Source organism: Mesoplodon bidens (genome assembly GCF_964165515.1).
Source record: "Mesoplodon bidens genome assembly, chromosome: 3".
Classification (NCBI taxonomy): domain Eukaryota; kingdom Metazoa; phylum Chordata; class Mammalia; order Artiodactyla; family Ziphiidae; genus Mesoplodon; species Mesoplodon bidens.
In genome coordinates this window covers 149,129,498-149,146,243 of record NC_138178.1, presented here as the reverse complement: position 1 = coordinate 149,146,243, position 16,746 = coordinate 149,129,498, and the positions used below count along the sequence as shown (strand labels likewise).

At 45.1% G+C, this 16,746-nt stretch overlaps 1 protein-coding gene across 6 annotated transcripts in view; it reads right to left on the bottom strand.

The window, feature by feature from the left end:
- DCAF4 (DDB1 and CUL4 associated factor 4) overlaps positions 1 to 16,344 on the bottom strand; it is a 40,311-nt gene extending 23,967 nt beyond the window's left edge. For 5 of the 6 annotated variants that reach the window (XR_014015423.1, XR_014015424.1, XR_014015425.1 and 2 more), the window contains exons 1-6: positions 16,250 to 16,344; positions 5,000 to 5,096; positions 2,759 to 2,859; positions 2,203 to 2,360; positions 1,438 to 1,520; positions 161 to 263 (exon numbers count right to left, since the gene is read on the bottom strand). Coding sequence is in view for 3 of the 6 variants with exons in the window: in XM_081229309.1 (XP_081085435.1) it covers positions 161 to 263; positions 1,438 to 1,520; positions 2,203 to 2,360; positions 2,759 to 2,859; positions 5,000 to 5,088 (534 nt within the window). In the remaining 3 variants the exon portion in view is untranslated. The remainder of the gene's footprint in view (positions 1 to 160; positions 264 to 1,437; positions 1,521 to 2,202; positions 2,361 to 2,758; positions 2,860 to 4,999; positions 5,097 to 16,249) is intronic. The other variant, XM_081229308.1, reaches the window with a different exon arrangement.
- Positions 16,345 to 16,746: the final 402 nt, after the last annotated feature.

The window sequence follows — 16,746 nt, the reverse complement described above, 5'->3', positions numbered from 1 at the left end:
GATTGGTAGCTGGTAGGTGCTTGTTAAAACCATAAAACCTGCTTTCATGGCTAGTGGCTTCTACACAGCCAGGCTTGATGAAAACAAATGCAAAGCCACGAATTGTCCAGGGGATGGCAACTATGTCTCTGGAACCCACAGATGGCTCCCTCCCACTCACCAGTATCAGGTTAAATCGGTCACTTGCCAAAGCGGAGGGATCCGAGCTCTGAATTTGGACCTTTTTCCTCTGCATGCAGCTCACTCGCAGCTCATGGGCTAAACTGCAGAGGAGAAAGAGGGGGGCAGGGGAGGTATGGACGTCATACCTAGATATCCATGAAGACGCAGGGGTTCTGCTCTGTCCCACACCCTGAAGACCACCTTCTCTCGTCAGCTCTCTCTCCATATTAAGTCTCAGCAATGGAGCTGAGCAAGGCCCCAAAGAATCTCATTTTAGAACTCTTAGGAAAACTAAAGCAAAGAAATGGGTGGCTCATTCACAGTGTCAAAGAAAGTCAGAACTAGAAGGACTTGTTTTGGATCATCTAGCGCAACTCGTTCTCTTGAGATGAAGAGAATGTGCCTGAGAAATGAAACAACCTGCTGAAGGGCACACAGTTCATGAAGAGCCAGGCCTGCAGCTGCCCATCCAGTTGCCCCTTTTCCTCTCCACCAAAGACCGAGCATGTTTTAGGGTGAAGAACAGATCTTTCTAACTAGACCTTTAACTCTTTTCCCTCTCAGAAGGAGAGAAACACAGGACAAGCACACCCCTCCCTGCCCTGGCTGACACTGCCTGCAGGGCTGGCCTTCCCTGAGGGGGCCTCCCTGGGTAAACCACCCACACTCATGTTGTTTCTTCACTGGCCCAGGCAGAGTGGGAGGCAGCAGAATGCAGGGGTTAGGAGCTCAGGCTGGGGAGTCAGACAGATCCCCCCGCTTTCTAGCTTTACCTTGAGCAAATCATTCCACTCTGAGTCTCAGTCTCTTCTTCTGGAACCTGGGGAAAGTGTCAACCTATCTCACAGTGCTTTAGTTAGAACGGTATCAGACATCACCAGTATTTAAAGTTTAGTACACACCATTTAACGTTCCCTTTTTGGTGACAACTCATTAGGAGGAGAAAAAGAGGCAGGAGGCTGACGGGATGAAGTTAAAGGACCTTCTACTTAACTAGAAATGATTTACAAGTAACAAAGAGGAGTCATTCTGAGAAATTTCTGCCCAATTTCTCTGCCTAGATGCCCTCTCCTCTCTCCCTGGCTCTAAAGGAAGGACGATTCTCTCAGGGCTGATTTCAGCAGCAGAAGCAGGCTGTCGAGCTGAAGCTCCTCGACTGTGAACACTCCTCACGGAGTAGCGACATGCTCTATCCTGACAATTATTGGATCGTGGAAATAAGAAATAGGAAAAGAACATTCATGAAGAAAACATAACAAAGAGGCATTATCTTACCGGCAGTAACTGGTGACGTTGAGAAAACCCAGCTTGCTTTTTTGTAGTAAGGAAGATGCATTAAATCCCAACCTGGCTATTTTCTAAATTAAAGAGAGAAAGATTCAGTGACGTTTTCTGTTATTGTATAATGAATTATGTTTTTAGGATTCTAGTCTCCTCTCCTTGGAAAGAGGAAAAGCCTATCACAAGGAAGTATGTGTGAGATGGGAAGTCTGCTCAGCACCTCTCCAAGTCCCCCATCAATTTATACCTGAGGAGATGAGGCCACTGAGCTAGTGAGTGCAGGAACGGCACTGGACACTCAGGTCTGCAACACGCTTTCCATTCGACCTACGGTTACTGTGGGGCCCAGACTTTCCATTCCATTGTCCCCATGATCACGGAAATGTCCTGGCATCTCATCTCCAGAAGGGGTACCAGAAACCCTCGTATCCAAACTACACACTCTGGTTTTCTATTTAAAATACACAGTTACAGAGGCTATATTGGGCTGCTACCCAATAGTCTCCTGGGGAAGGAGAGAATGTAAGAATTCCTGATGAAACCCAGCAAATAAGAAAAGGGGGGTGGTGGTGGGAGGTGAGTTCTTGTCTGTTCTTATTCTCTTCATCAGGTTCCTGTCAGGGAAAATTCGACGCCACCCTCCTAAAGTGCGCTACGCTGAGGGTTACAGGGGCGTTTAATTGGCACCTCCTCGCGGCAGTGGGTGGATGCTGGCAGGAGTGGAGGGGACAGGGCAGCTCCCGGGGCTGTGGAGCCTACCTTTCCCTGCTTGTCCTCCTTCTCTAGCAGCTGCAGCCTTTTGCTCTCCATTTCCTTCTGCCGGATGCTCTCCTTCGTGAGGGGGTTGCAGTTGTTATGTCCAGGGAGCAAGCGGAAGTAGCGTTTCTTTTCAGGGTCAAAGTAATAACCTGGTAGATCTTTAGTCAAAAGAAATAAAATCCAACTTAAAACACCGTGAACCGAGCCACCCAGCGAGGAGCCCAGGGGCCTGCCTACCACCCCTCACAGCTGCTGGTCTTTCCTGAGGGGCAGGAGGTGGGCTAGCACTGCCAGTCACCATCCCGGGCCCAGTTCAGTCCTGTGGGGAGCTGTTTGCCTCAGGATCACGGTTCTTGTTTCAATTTGCTCCCAGAATTTCCTCCGAGCCAGGAATGGGCTGATGACACACATGGAGTGTACCCACACACAAGTGAAGACACACAGGACTGAGGAGAAGGGCAGCCAGAGCAGACATAACTAGATGACGAGGCACAACTAGGTTTCATCTTTCCCCACAGGCAGGGCTGGAGGAGCCCTGTCCAGCAGGCTGCCTTACCTGGCACAGAAGAACTGCCAGCTGTGCTGGAGGAGGTCGATGGGGCCTCATCATCGCTGTGGCTGGAACCCTGTGGGCTTTGCTGTACCCCTGTATTATTCCTGTTGACACAGTCAGGGTTAACTTGCAGCCAACGAGTCCCAGTCATTCTTTGACTCTGGGGTCCTGCAGTTCCATAGCCTTCACCCCAACCCTAGATTACTTGGGGAGCACTGACCCCTCTTTTTCTTGGAAGCAGTTTACCTACTGCAAATACACCAAAGTTAGGGCACGGTTTTTGGTTTCTCATCCTTAAGAGGATGCAGGTCACAGTAGTTCCTCTTTTGTATCTCTTCAGTTGAGCATTTTGTGAGGTCTTTTGGAATTTTCCAGATGAAGATGAGAACAGAAATCTTGGCCAATAAGAATTTTACCAGCTGGGCTCATTTGTCAGCTCAACAGCAGTTACAAGGCCAGGTGAATTTCATTTTTTATTGGATTCAGCAGTACAAAAGTTTAAATTTTACTTGGCTACTCAACCCTGCAGATGGAGAAACTGGGGTTCAGGGCACAGAGGTGATTTGCTCAGCAATACCGGGATACAGCCATGGTTTAAATACTCATTTTGCAAAGCTACAAGCGGCTTCTGTGGCAATTATAGGCTGAAGGATATAATGAAAGAACAAAAGACCTAATTTTAGAATTCTGGTAAAATCCACTTTAAAATTAAGAACTTCCCCTGCCCCCTATAACGCCAAAAGGAATACAAACTGCAAAACTAGGTTAAAGGAATCAAAGAACTCTCTCTTTTGTCTATAAATACTAACTGTGCACAGTTTCAGAAAAAATTATTCTCCCTTTTTACGGCCCAGAGCTTCCTGAGGAAGCTCACCTGTGATCGGCAGGAGGAAGGATTAAGTGTTATAACAAACGTCTACATCTCTTGCCCAAGGGCTGCTGCCCCATTCTGTCCACAGGGAGCCCAGAAGGTGGCCGTCCAGCCGGCTTCCACGCGACTCTGCCAAGCTGAATCAAGACTCTTCCTGCACAGATCACAGTTTGCTGCACGATGCGCTCTTGAGGGAAGGCCTGGGGCCCAAAGAGTATCCATGGTTCTCCTCATAAAACATACAAACATTGGGTACCTGTCCTGATCTTTCTACAGTATGGGTCATGCTGGGGACTTTGGCTCAGAGTCCCTATTATTCTGCACCAAATGAGGTCCACCACATACACAGGGCCTACTCAGAGACAGGCAGCCTGATGGGGCTTTACATACATTATCACAAACCTCACAAGAGAAGTGTGGTACAAGAAGAGTGACTCAGGGTGATTAAATAGCTTGACCAATTTCACACAGGAAAAAGTAGAGCGTCAAACCCAGACTTCCTAATTCCAAAGCCCTTGTTTCTTCCACAACATTCTGATGCTTTTTTTTTTTTTTTTCTGTTTGAGTTAATCTGTTCTAGAGAAGCAAACTGGCATTCAACATCTTCTGACCCTATAGCTAGAAATCTGTCCATTTTAAAAGGAGATATGGAGTGTGAAAGACTTTTGAAATTAGCATACGGGTCTCCTTTGGTGAGGAGAGGGCTGTGCAAAGACTTCCTATGGCCAGAAGTCACGTCAGCAGCCCTGAACTGTGAAGAGGTATCCTCTCCTGGGGTGGGGTGGGGTGAATCATGTTCTGAGATTAGACTGTATTTCATTTATGCAGAAAAATAAGTAGAGTGTGGAAAATATTTATTATGGGGATTTCACCTAAGTATACACTGTTTTATTTTTCAAGCTGGGTGGTAGGTACCTAATATTCATTGTATTATTCTTTATACCTTTTTGTGTTTATTAAATACTATATCGTATTATATATTATATAGCCTTACTTAGGACTTAGGCTGAATTAATGAAATTAGGTTTCCAGAAAGCTATTTTCATAGGCTGAAAAAAAAAGAAGAAAAAAGACTAAAAAATGGAGAAAGGGCTCCCCAGTTGTATCAGATAATGTTTACTTCTAAGCCTGTGGCTAAGGCTCCAGCCAGAAGTCACAGTCACACTGAAAAGAAAGACAAGTGTGGCCACCTCCTCACTACTCAAAGTGTGGCAGGCAGGCTGGCCCCCAGCAGACACCCCCTTGGGAGCATGTGAGAAGCACAGACTCTAGGCGGCCGGACCTCAGAGCCTGCATTTTGCTGAGACCCCCAGGGAGTCATGTGCGTGTGAGGGTGCTGCAACACTAGGAAGACACTGGGCAACAGCACTTGCCTCTCATTAGAACCATGCTGTCTGAACCAAGGGTTGTGTCGGTGGCTCCTTCTCCCATGTCTTCTACTCTGCCCCCTGCTTTTATGCATTTCAGCTGCTAAAAGAGAAAAAGAAAGAAAGTTACATACAAATGCACGTGTGCACACCTTTCTCTTCTGTTTGCTTCTTGATAGTTCCTTCATGCTCAGAACTAGGCAAAAGGATGGCCCAACCTGGGTTATCATTAAAGTCGCCACCAAGCCTTACCTGTAGGACTGCCACCAGGTGGACACACAAATAAAACCCAACGTGTCTGCAGCCATCTCTCTGGCTGCAGTCCTCTTACCTCACAGCTGATACCTGGCCCGACAACCTGCCAACCTCCATTCCCCAGGTCACTGTGTGACGTGTTGACAGACTCTCACAATTACTTTCCAACAACAGTTTGAGCCTGGCATGAGAACCCTCCTAAGCTAGTCTTCTTTTCCTTACCAGATTAACTCCAGAGCATATAATAATTTTTCTTTCGATCCACACACATCCCTATTCATAACGAATAGTTAATTGTGAACACTGTCTCTTCCTCGGTTTCAGTATCAAGCAGGAAAAATTGTGAACAAATTAAATGGGGCCAGTGGCATGTGACTTCTCAATGTGCTTTAGAGAGTGTTTTAGTTTCCTGAAGTACACTAGCTGTTAAAGGGAAGGATGTGCGCATGCATTGGTTGAAATAAGGAATGATGTCTTAAAGACACTGATGTTGCCATAACTATTTTGACTGGCTTTTTCAGGTCTTATCTTGTATGGCCTGAATTTATCACTTAATCATCAAATCATCACAAGTTTTAACACTGGGAATCACATTAGGAATTTTTAAAGAGACAACTGTAGTACACAGACCAGCTGCTGCGAGTTTCATGCTTTCCCAACACCTGGTGATCCTTTCCCCACTCAGTGGAGACACTGTGACATCTTACCGAATACACTTTAAAAGTATATTCAAATGCCGTTAACAAAATTAGAAAAAAATTTCTAGGGCTGAATGTAACCAAAGAATAGATTAGAAAATCTATTTGCTTTTATTTTCCAACTTCTACTTTTGAGTAGGAACTGCCTGTTAGCATCAAACAGAGCACCAGAAGTCTGGACCTACACTCCAGAATTCAGTATTTACCCAACGACTTCTGTGTCAACCTATGATTGTGAGTTGGGGCTATTCGATACAAAGGAAGAGATATTTAGTGAGTATAGTACTTAACCAAACATTTCGTGAATTCTGTCACGAAGTCCTTGATTTGCCTGCTTCAGAGTCAGTGGGAAGCAGACTCCACAACCTGGATTAGTTTAACCAGCCACTCTCTAGTCCTGTGCCAGAATGAATAAGCACTACTAAAGCTCATCAATATAGCCATGCGGACTTGGAGTCATCACAAATGTCTCACTTTCTTCCTCTGCTGGGACATTATAAATTGACCTAGTTTTATTTATTCCTAGTCTGATTCACTCCCGACAATCCAGGGTGTTATCACTCTCCTAAAATCCCTTCCCACTTGCTCCTAGTCACACTTAGTAGACAGCATAGCTCCCTACCTCACCCAGAAGAGAGATGTTACCAGTACGAATACCCCCAACTTCTTTTTCATCCCCTCCACAAATGCCTGCCTTTACTAAGTCTTATCATCTTCCTTTTTGTCTTGGAGAAACAGGTGTCCCTGTGCCTTTTCCAGGCAAACCCACCCCTCCTGGCTGTTGATCTCATTTCCTTCTCAAACTCTGCAGACATCTGTGTTCATATATGTTTAATCAATCTCCCCTTCTCCTTATCTCAGCTTATAAACACGCTCAGGTTTTTCATTTGTATGTGCTCCACTTCCAATCCAAAAGGAACAGAAATGTTCTGGAAGCATGGTCTATATGTACACACTCCACTTCTTTATTTTCCAATCATTCTTCAACTCACTGTAGTCAGGCCTCCTCCATCCTCACCGTTCTGCTAAAATGCTCTTGCTGAGGTTAATGATCACCTACTTGCCAAAGTTAGTGGTCTCTTTTTAGCCCTTATTCCTACAACACATGACACCACAAAGCTTCACTCTTCCCTAGGTTTCTGGAATATCTTTCTCTTGCTTCTCCTCGTACTTGTCAAGTTCATCCTTCTCTAGTTTCTCTTGGGTCACCCACTCTGTGTTTAACAACGTTCTGTCCTAGATCCTCTTCATTTTGTACTTAATACAATCTCACCTGCAAACACTGTTTCATCTCTAACCCAGCATCAAGTTCTTATCAAAAGGCTGCCTCCTGTCTACTTTCACAGACCATGTTCCAAAGCGAGTTCATGATCTCTCCCTAGTTCCTAGTATGCTCTTTCACCTATCTGTATTTCCTTTCTCTGAAATTCTACCACTGCCCCCCCCTCCAAAAATATAATAATTTTATTCATTTTCCTCAGCAACCACTTTAATGGCTCCTGAATACCACATGCATAGGTTTCCCTTTGGATCAATTATCTTAAGCCTCAGACAAAGAATAAAGTTGTATTTATTAATTAGTTATGTTACAGGCTAAAGGCACTATGCACAGTAAGGGAAATATGTATGGATGGTGATAAGAAAACTGGTAAGAAAAATAAGCCATACTGACATAAGATTATCATTATTACCAACCAACTCTACAAATAAAAGATGAAAACTTATTTAGATTGCACATTCCGTACATGATTCCAGTTTGCTTTAGTTATGAAATGATGCATGAATAGTGGAAAAGTATAGGTAACGGCGAGTCAAAGGCGTCAGATCACCCATTAGGAGGCAGGGCCACTGGCCCACTTGCACCACTGTCCGCGGCACAGCACTGCACCATCAGAAGGACGTGCTAAATAACGAAATAAGTGGTGAGTGCTGGTTTTGGCCAAAGACAGTATTTCTAAACCACCCCCTCACACAAGCACAGGTGCAGGCACTGCAGTGGGAGAGAAGGGAGTGATGGCTCTGAATGGAAGAGCCAGAGGGGAGAGTAAGTTTGAACCCAGTCCATCAGGCAAGGTTGGCAGAGTGAGGGGCCTGCAAGCAGTTTGATATGGCCACAGCCTAAAGTACAGGGGCTGGGAGATTAGGCTAGAGAGGCAGGCAGGGTCAGATGCTGAGGTCTCTGGGTGCTCGGTAAGTTCGCTGAGTAACATGACTAGACCTGCATTTTAGAAAGGCAGCGGTGGAGGGAATAAGTTGGAAGTTAAGGACTGCTGTAGCAACTCAGGTTACATGAACCCACCAACATGGAAGTGATACTTGGGATAGAGAACTCCGAATTTAGAAAGATTTAGGAGGTGAATTTCATGCGAGAGGTGGAGAGAGAGCAGCTGAAACCTGATAAATGGTAGTGTTCTGACCTGAGAGACAAGGAGGAGGAGCAGTTTGGGGAATGAAGACAGTAAGTCTGATTTTGAACAAACCAATCTCAAGATGTCTGTAAATAGGGATCTGGGAATTCAGAGGGAAAATGAGGCTAAAGATATAGATTTGAAAGTTACCAGCACATGGTAACAGAGTGAGACAAATGTGGCTCCAAAGCCAAATATATATAATATAGCAAAGATTAAAATTCAAAATTAGAGACAATTTTATTGGACAGTAATATGAAGTCAGCACAATCAGTTTTTAGATTGGTGTTTCTCAACCAAGGGCAATTCCACCCACCAGGGGACATTTGGCAATGTCCAGGGACATTTTTGTTTGTCACAACTTGGCGGCAGGGAGGGGTGGGCTGCTATGGCATTTAGTGGGTAGAAGCCAGGGATGCTGCTAACCATCCTACAATACAGGACAACCCCTTACAACAAATTATCCAGCCCCCAATAGTGCTGAGGTTAAGAAACCCTGCTCTAAACAGGAAGCGCTCAATTATTTTCTGGGTGAAATGTTGAATCCCAGCTCCTCTGGAGCCACTCTGCCAGGCACAGACATTAAATGTGTTGTGGAAGGCTGAGCTTGGCTTTGTCTTTTACACAAGCTTTCAAGTACTTGAAGGATAAAGAATAATAATTTCTAAGAGACCATTATTCTAGAAAGACAATGTTAATCTCAAACAAATAAACAAACATGATTTAACTTTTTGGAAAATGATTGAGCAATACTTATCAAGTAATTTAAATGTACATGCCTTCTTCTGGGAATAGATCCGAAGAAAATAATCCAAAAGGTTGTAAGAATTATATGCAAGATATTTACTAAAATTTTCCAACTCACTTTATAAAGCTAGTAGTCCTCTGTTGCCAAAACCAGACAGAGGTATCACAAGACAAGAAAACTATAGATTAACCTACCTTATGGACACAGCCACAGATCCTCAACCAAATCCTAGCAAACCAAATCTAGATGCATATAAAAAGGATAATACACCATGACCAAGTAGGATTTACCCCAAGTTCAACATACAAAAACCAATCAATGCCGTACACCATATTAACAGAATAAATGAGGGGAAAAACCTCCACGTGATTTTCTCAAGAGATGCAGAAAAAACACCAGACAAAATCCAATACCCTGTCATGACAAAAACTAGGCACAGATGTAACTTCCACAACTTGATAAAGGGCATCTACCCCACAGCTAACATCATAATAGTGAAAGACTGCAGGCTTTTCTCCTAAGGTTAGGAACAAGACAAGGATGTCTGTTCTTAGCATTTCCATTCAACATTGTACTGGAAGTTCTAGCCAGGGGCAATTAGGCAAGAAAAAGAAATAAAAGGCATGCAAACAGGAAAGGAAGAAGTAAAACTATTTCTATTGGCAGATGACATGATGTTATACATACAGAAAATCCTAAAGAATCCACACACACACACACACACACACACACACACACACACACAAACTACTGGAGCTAATAAATGATTTAAGCAAGGCTGCAGGATACAAGATTAATATATAAAAATCAGGGCTTCCCTGGTGGCGCAGTGGTTAAGAACCCGCCTAACAATGCAGGGGACACGGGTTCGAGCCCTGATCTGGGAAGATCCCACATGCTGCACAGCAACTAAGCCCAGGTGCCATAACTACTGAGCTGCGCTCTAGAGCCCGTGAACCACAACTACTGAGCCCGCGTGGCACAGCTACTGAAGCCCGTGAGCTTAGAGCCTGTGCTCCACAACTACTGAGCCCGCGTGGCACAGCTACTGAAGCCCGTGAGCTTAGAGCCTGTGCTCCACAACTACTGAGCCCGCGTGGCACAGCTACTGAAGCCCGTGAGCCTAGAGCCTGTGCTCCACAACGAGAAGCCACCACAATGAGAAGCCTGCGCACTGCAATGAAGAGTAGCCCACGTTCGCCACAACTAGAGAAATCCCGCGCGCAGCAACGAAGACCCAATGAAGCCAAAGATAAATAAATAAAATAAATAAATAAATGTATAAAAAAATCAACTGTATTTCTATACACTAGCAATGAATAATCTAAAAATGAAATTAATACAAAACCATACAATAGCATTACATTACATTAGCATCAAAAAGAATAAAGTATTTAGGAATGAACTTAACAAATAAGTGCATAACTCGTACACTGAAAGTATAAGACATTGTTAAAAGAAATTAAAGAGGACCTACATAAATGGGAAGACATCCATGTCATGGATTGGAAGACTTAACATGGTCTACAAATTGATGTACAGATTTAACACAACCACTATCAAAATTCCAACTGCCATCTTTGGAGAAATCGACAAGCTGATCCTGAAATTCATATGGAAATGCAAGGGACACAGAAGAGTGAAAACAATCTTGGAAAAAAAGCAAAGTTGGAGGACTCACACTTTCCAATTTCAATGCTACAGTAATCAAGACACTGGTACTGGCACAAGGATAGTAACATAGATCAATGGAGTAGAACTGAGAGTCCAGAAATAAACCCATATATCTATGCCAACTGATTTCTGACCAAGACCATTCAGTGGGGCAAAGAATAATCTTTTCAACTGCTCAGACACCTGGACACTCACCTGCAAAAGAATGAATCCGATCCCTACTTCACATCATATGTAAAAATTAACTCATGGATCCAAGTTCTAAAACTGTAAGACTTTTATAAGAAAACAAAGGTATAAATCATCATGAACTTTCAATAAGCAATGGTTTCTTAAATATGACACCCAAAGCACAAGAAAAAAGAGATTAAGTAGACTTCATCAAAAGTAAAAACTTTTGTGCAAACACACTATCAAGAAAGTGAAAAGGGGGCTTCCCTGGTGGCGCAGTGGTTAAGAATCCGCCTGCCAATGCAGGGGACACGGGTTTGAGCCCTGGTCCGGGAAGATCCCACATGCCATGGAGCAACTAAGCCCGCGAGGCACAACTACTGAGACTGCGCACCTAGAGCCTGTGCTCTGCAACAAGAGAAGCCACAGCAATGAGAAGCCTGTGCGCTGCAACGAGGAGCAGGCCCCGCTCGCCACAACTAGAGAAAAGCCCATGCGCAGCCACAAAGACCCAATGCAGCCAAAAATAAAATAAATTAAAAAAAGAAACACCACCATTCACTTCAAAAAAAAAAAAAAGAAAGTGAAAGGACAACCCACAGAATGGGAGAAAATATTTTTAAATCGTATATTTGATAAGGATCTAGTATCCAGAATATATAAACTCAACAAGAAAAAAATAACTCAATTAAAAAATCAGGAAAAAAATCTGAAGACATTTCTTCAAAGATATACAAATGGCCACTTAGAACACGAAAAGATGCTCATCATTAGTCAATATGTAGATGAAAATAAAAACCACAATAAGATACCACTTTATACCTACCAGGATTGTTATAATAAAAAACAAACTAACAGTAACAAGTATTGGTGAGAATGTGGAGAAATTGGAACTCTCATACACTGCTGGTGGGAATGCAAACGCTGCAGTCACTTTGGAAAACAGTTTGGCAGTTCCTCAAAATGTTCGACATAGAGTTACCATATGACCTAGCAAAATCCAGCAGAAATGAAAACATATGGCCATATAAAAATCTGGGGGCTTCCCTGGTGGCGCAGTGGTTGAGAATCTGCCTGCTAATGCAGGGGACACGGGTTCGAGCCCTGGTCGGGGAGGATCCCACATACCGTGGAGCAACTAGGCCCGTGAGCCACAAGTACTGAGCCTGCACGTCTGGAGCCTGTGCTCCCCAACAAGAGAGGCCACGATAGTGAGAGGCCCACGCACGGCGATGAAGAGTGGCCCCCGCTTGCCACAACTAGAGAAAGCCCTCCCACAGAAACGAAGACCCAACACAGCAAAAATAAAAAAAAAAAAAAAAAAAAAAATCTGGACAGTAATGTTCATAGCAGCATTATTCATAATTGCCCCAAAGTGTAAACAATCCAAGTTTCCGTCAACTGATGACTCAATAAACAAAATATAGCACATCCATACAACAGAATGTTATTCAGCCATAAAAAGAATGTAGTACTGAGGCATGCTACAATGTGGATGAACCTTGAAAACACTATACTAAATGAAAGAAGTGGGACACAAAAGGCCACACACTGTATTATTTATTTGATGTATATGAAATCTCCAGAATAGGCAAATCCAGAGAGGGAGAAAGAGAGAAATGGTTTTCCAGGTGCTGAAGGAAGAGGGGGTACAGAACAGGGAGTATAAAGGTTCAGGTCCTTTTTTTATAGCTTCTCGAAAGTCTACTTTTCTGTTATGAATAATTGCTTTTTCCAGTTACCCCAGATGAGTTGATAAAGACTGATTAAATTGTTTTATGTTTCCAAGAGTAACTGTTATATCTTTTTATTATCTAGGTGGTAGCTTAGAAAAATTTTTATAGAATTTTAAATGATTTATGGTGTTCCATGTGTTCTAGTTTATGTTTTTCTAGGCAACGTTCCACCAAATTACTAGCTTTCCAAAGGCTGTAGTACCATGTATAATACTTTAGTATGACAACAGTTTAAAAAAATTTTTTTAATTGAAGTTTAGTTAATTTATAACGTGTTAATTTCTGCCATACAGCAAAATGGTTCAGTTATACATATATATTCTTTTTTAAATATTCTTTTCAATTATGGTTTATCATAGGATATTGAATATACTTCTCCGTGCATTACAGTAGGATCTTGTTGTTTATCCATCCATTCTATATATGACAGCTTACATCTGCTAACCCCAACCTCCCCCCGCCCCTCCCCCCTGGCAACCACAAGTCTGTTCTCTGAGTACGACAGCAGTTTTGTTTCAAAGCCAGAATCAAGTTGAATGCGACTCTAAACTAAAATTCATGCTTTGTTCATTTGTAAAACATGGATTATACTGGTGTCAGGTTTCCTTTATTCTGTTTGATTATACACTTGTTGAAAGGTAAATTTACAGACCAAATGATGAAACTTCATGTTTCAGTAAAAGGTTTTTCAAGAAAAGAAAACTTGTCTTTTTATTTAAAGCTTCATGGGATAGAATTTATATTTAATCAAAATGAGTAGATAGGATCCTTTTGTGGAGTTAGTCTATAAAAGAAGCTAAATGGAATTGGTAGATCTTTTGGTTTTTGATATCTACTTTACTATAGGACTCCTAACCAGGTACAGTACATTAATATGAAATACTCTGAAACCCATAATCTTAAAAAAAAAAAGTGTGGGAGTTATACAAAAAGATCATATATCACTAGGTAGGAGGTTGAAATGACTGGCTGTGTAATATTTTTTAAAACCTTCATTTTGGATCAGCATAAATATCCTTCCATTTTCCTCCCCTATTTTCAGTAGCATTCCATTTTGATGTTTAGCATAGCAAGCCAGAATAAAGTTTTACAATTCAGCAATCCTGAATTCTGAGTCATATTAAGATAAAAATGGAAATGAGACATGTACTGAGGAAAATTAATTTTCTTCTTCTGTAATGTCTAATTCGTCTTCTTCTTGTTGATCCCCTCTTAGTCCACAAGTGGACACCAGTCCTGTTGCAGACACTTAGCTAAAAAAGTCTCTGAAAAGGCAACTTTGAATTTGCTCTTACAATATACAAGTGAGATGGATAATCGGGTGAATACCAAGAGCTTCTGAAAACCTCAAATCTTCTCATCAATCTTTTGTATATTTTGGTAGGCACCAGTGTACACCTCTGAAGCTTTGCTCTGAAATAGCATTTCAGTAGTGATAAATTCTGAAAATACAGTCTTTATATCCTTTACTTTCTGCTTTTCAAAACTGCCAACAGTTTCCTCCAGATGAGCGTTGTTTGCACAGCATCCAGGGTAGCTCTCTGTAAGTGGGTTCGCCATGAAATAACAGGTCCAGCGGATGGCTGTGCTGACTTGTCCTTTCTACTTCAGGTAGCTGCTTAGCTTCTCCATTCCCTGATGTTGATGTCGCTGTGAGGTCATCCCGTTTCGTTTCTACAATGGTTCCTTAGGCCGCAAGTCTCTCAACTGCAGTGGCATACCGATAATCCTTAAGTTTGGCACACTCCTCAGCGGTTTTTCCGGCCCTTGTTCAAATCTGGGGTCTCTGCGGAGACCCTCGCGGGAGAGTCGGCTCCGCCTTGCAGCGGGGCGGTTTTCTGCGCAGGCACGCCGAAGACTTGGCACAGATCTCCAAACTGCTCCGGGTTTGAGCGGCCCAGTTTCTGGGTACCGCTTCCTTCCCCTCCCCCAAGACGCCCTCCTGGGCCTGCCCGCCAAATTCCGACGGTGCGACCCAGAAAAGGCCCGGCCTGGGGGCCTCAGGCTTGTGGGGTGGCGGGCAGCCTCCCTCCCGGCCTCTGTGAGAGGTGGGCCCGGTCTCGGCTGCGGCCCACAGCCGAAATTCAGCACCGAGCGGAGGCTCCACTGCTTGCACCCGAGCAGCCGCCTCAACAGCCTACAGAGCACGTGGCCCGCGGCCCCGGGCCTGGAGCCTAACAATGCCTCGGCCTAGGCCGCGCCGGGGCCACAGTGCTTATTTTTGGGGTGGTGAAAATGTTCTGGAATAAGATGGCCGCACGACCTTGCGAATATTCTACAAAACCTGCCAAACCGTACACTGTAAAACGGAGAATTTTATGGTATGTGAATTATATCCCCCCAAACAAAAAAAGATTTTCTACTACAGCAGTACTATACCATTTATGAGTGAGGCACATCCTAAATATACAGCGACAGGTTCATGGGGATTATAGAGGCTACTGGACTGCAGCGTGGAAAACGCTAACGCCACTGGTTTGAAAAGTCCTACGCAAAATGGCCTCCACAGGGGGCTTGCCGTGGCCACCCCGCATCGGCGTTTACTTAAAACTCTATCTCACAGATGAGGAAACGGAAGCTTAGAGGGCCAAGCATGGTGCCCAGAAAGACACACTGCGTGGGGGAAACGGCATTCCACCCCTGCTGGTCCGGCCCCAGGACACCACCTCAAACTACAATCTCCACCGTTATTTAAAATTGGAGTGTGGGGCTTTGGACTTTTGTTTCCTCCAGGAAGCTGTGGCCTCAGTCTTCTTTCCTTTGGGCTGTTTCTGCGTCTGCCAAGGTCTGTGGACTACACCACGCCCGTCCAGGGGGACGGGGTGTCATGGTTTCTAAAGACAACTGGGGAGACGACGAGGCTTCCTGGACACGGCGAGCGCTAGCGTGGAAGGCGTGGCTTTGTCGCTACCGTAACTCGGTGTGGAGGTTACCTCGGGAAGCTTGGGTTCATCCCACGGCTCCGTCACTTTACTAGTTCGCGAGTTACCTCGGGTAAGCGACAACCTCACTAGGGCTCTTCTGCGTCTGACGGAGGTATTACACTACCACCTACCTCACTGGGCTGGTGTATGGAAAGCTTAGTTAATGCCTGTAAAGCAGTTGGCAGTGCCTAAGGACTCACGAGGAGCTTGCATTAGCTGTTACGCTGACCTGTCTGAAAAAATCAACCTCAACCTGAACTTGCAGGTAAGCCGCCACCAAGGGCCCGCAGTCCAGCCACTGGCAGGTGTTGGGTGGCAACTTCACATCAGGATTTAGAAAAGCGCTCCTTCAGGGCGGACACGGGGCGGCGACACTCGGGGTCCCCCTCCCCCCGTCTTTACGGCGGCAGATCCGACAAGACGCAGGAGCTCCACCCGCCCACCGATTCCTCACAGCCGGAGCTCGCCGGCCCAGCCAGCCAGCCACCCACGCCAGGGTCGTGCCGGCGTTCCACGTGCTCGGCTCCTCCCCGCCCCCTTCTCGGGCCTTCCCCCGACCCCCATCCCACCCCGAGCTCTGTCGGGGTAGCAGCAGCCGTCCCTGGACCGACGCCAACAGTACTTCAGTCAGCGTAGACTTACTTGATCAGAGGGGCCTTCCCGGCTCTCCCTCGGGCGCAGGGTCGGCAAGAGTGGGAGCGAAGCGTAGAAGGACGCGGAAAGACCGAGGTCTAGAATCTGCCAGTTACTTGTGTCCGTTCTCGCGTTGTCGCAGCGGATAGGGCCATGGCGGCCGCCCCTTCCTTCTCATTGGACGCGTTTTCTGACTGTCTACGCCAATAGGGCGGATCTTAGGGAGGGGGAGGGAATTGGGAGCTCGGCTCCGCCCGGGCCTGGCGATGATGCAGCGAGTCGGCTGCAGGCTTGATGGGGCTTGGCGCGTTTGGGGCGGGGCCGGGCGCGCTTAGGGGCAGGGCCGGGGCGGGGCCGGAGGCTGAGTTCGGACCCCGGGAGCTCCCAGGCTACCTCTCCTCTAGCGGTGGGAACCGCAGCCAGCACCGGGTATTTTCTGTGTCCAACCCAGTTTACAGGGAAGCCCTCTCGCTGCTGAAGATCCCTACCTTTAAAACTGTTACTTA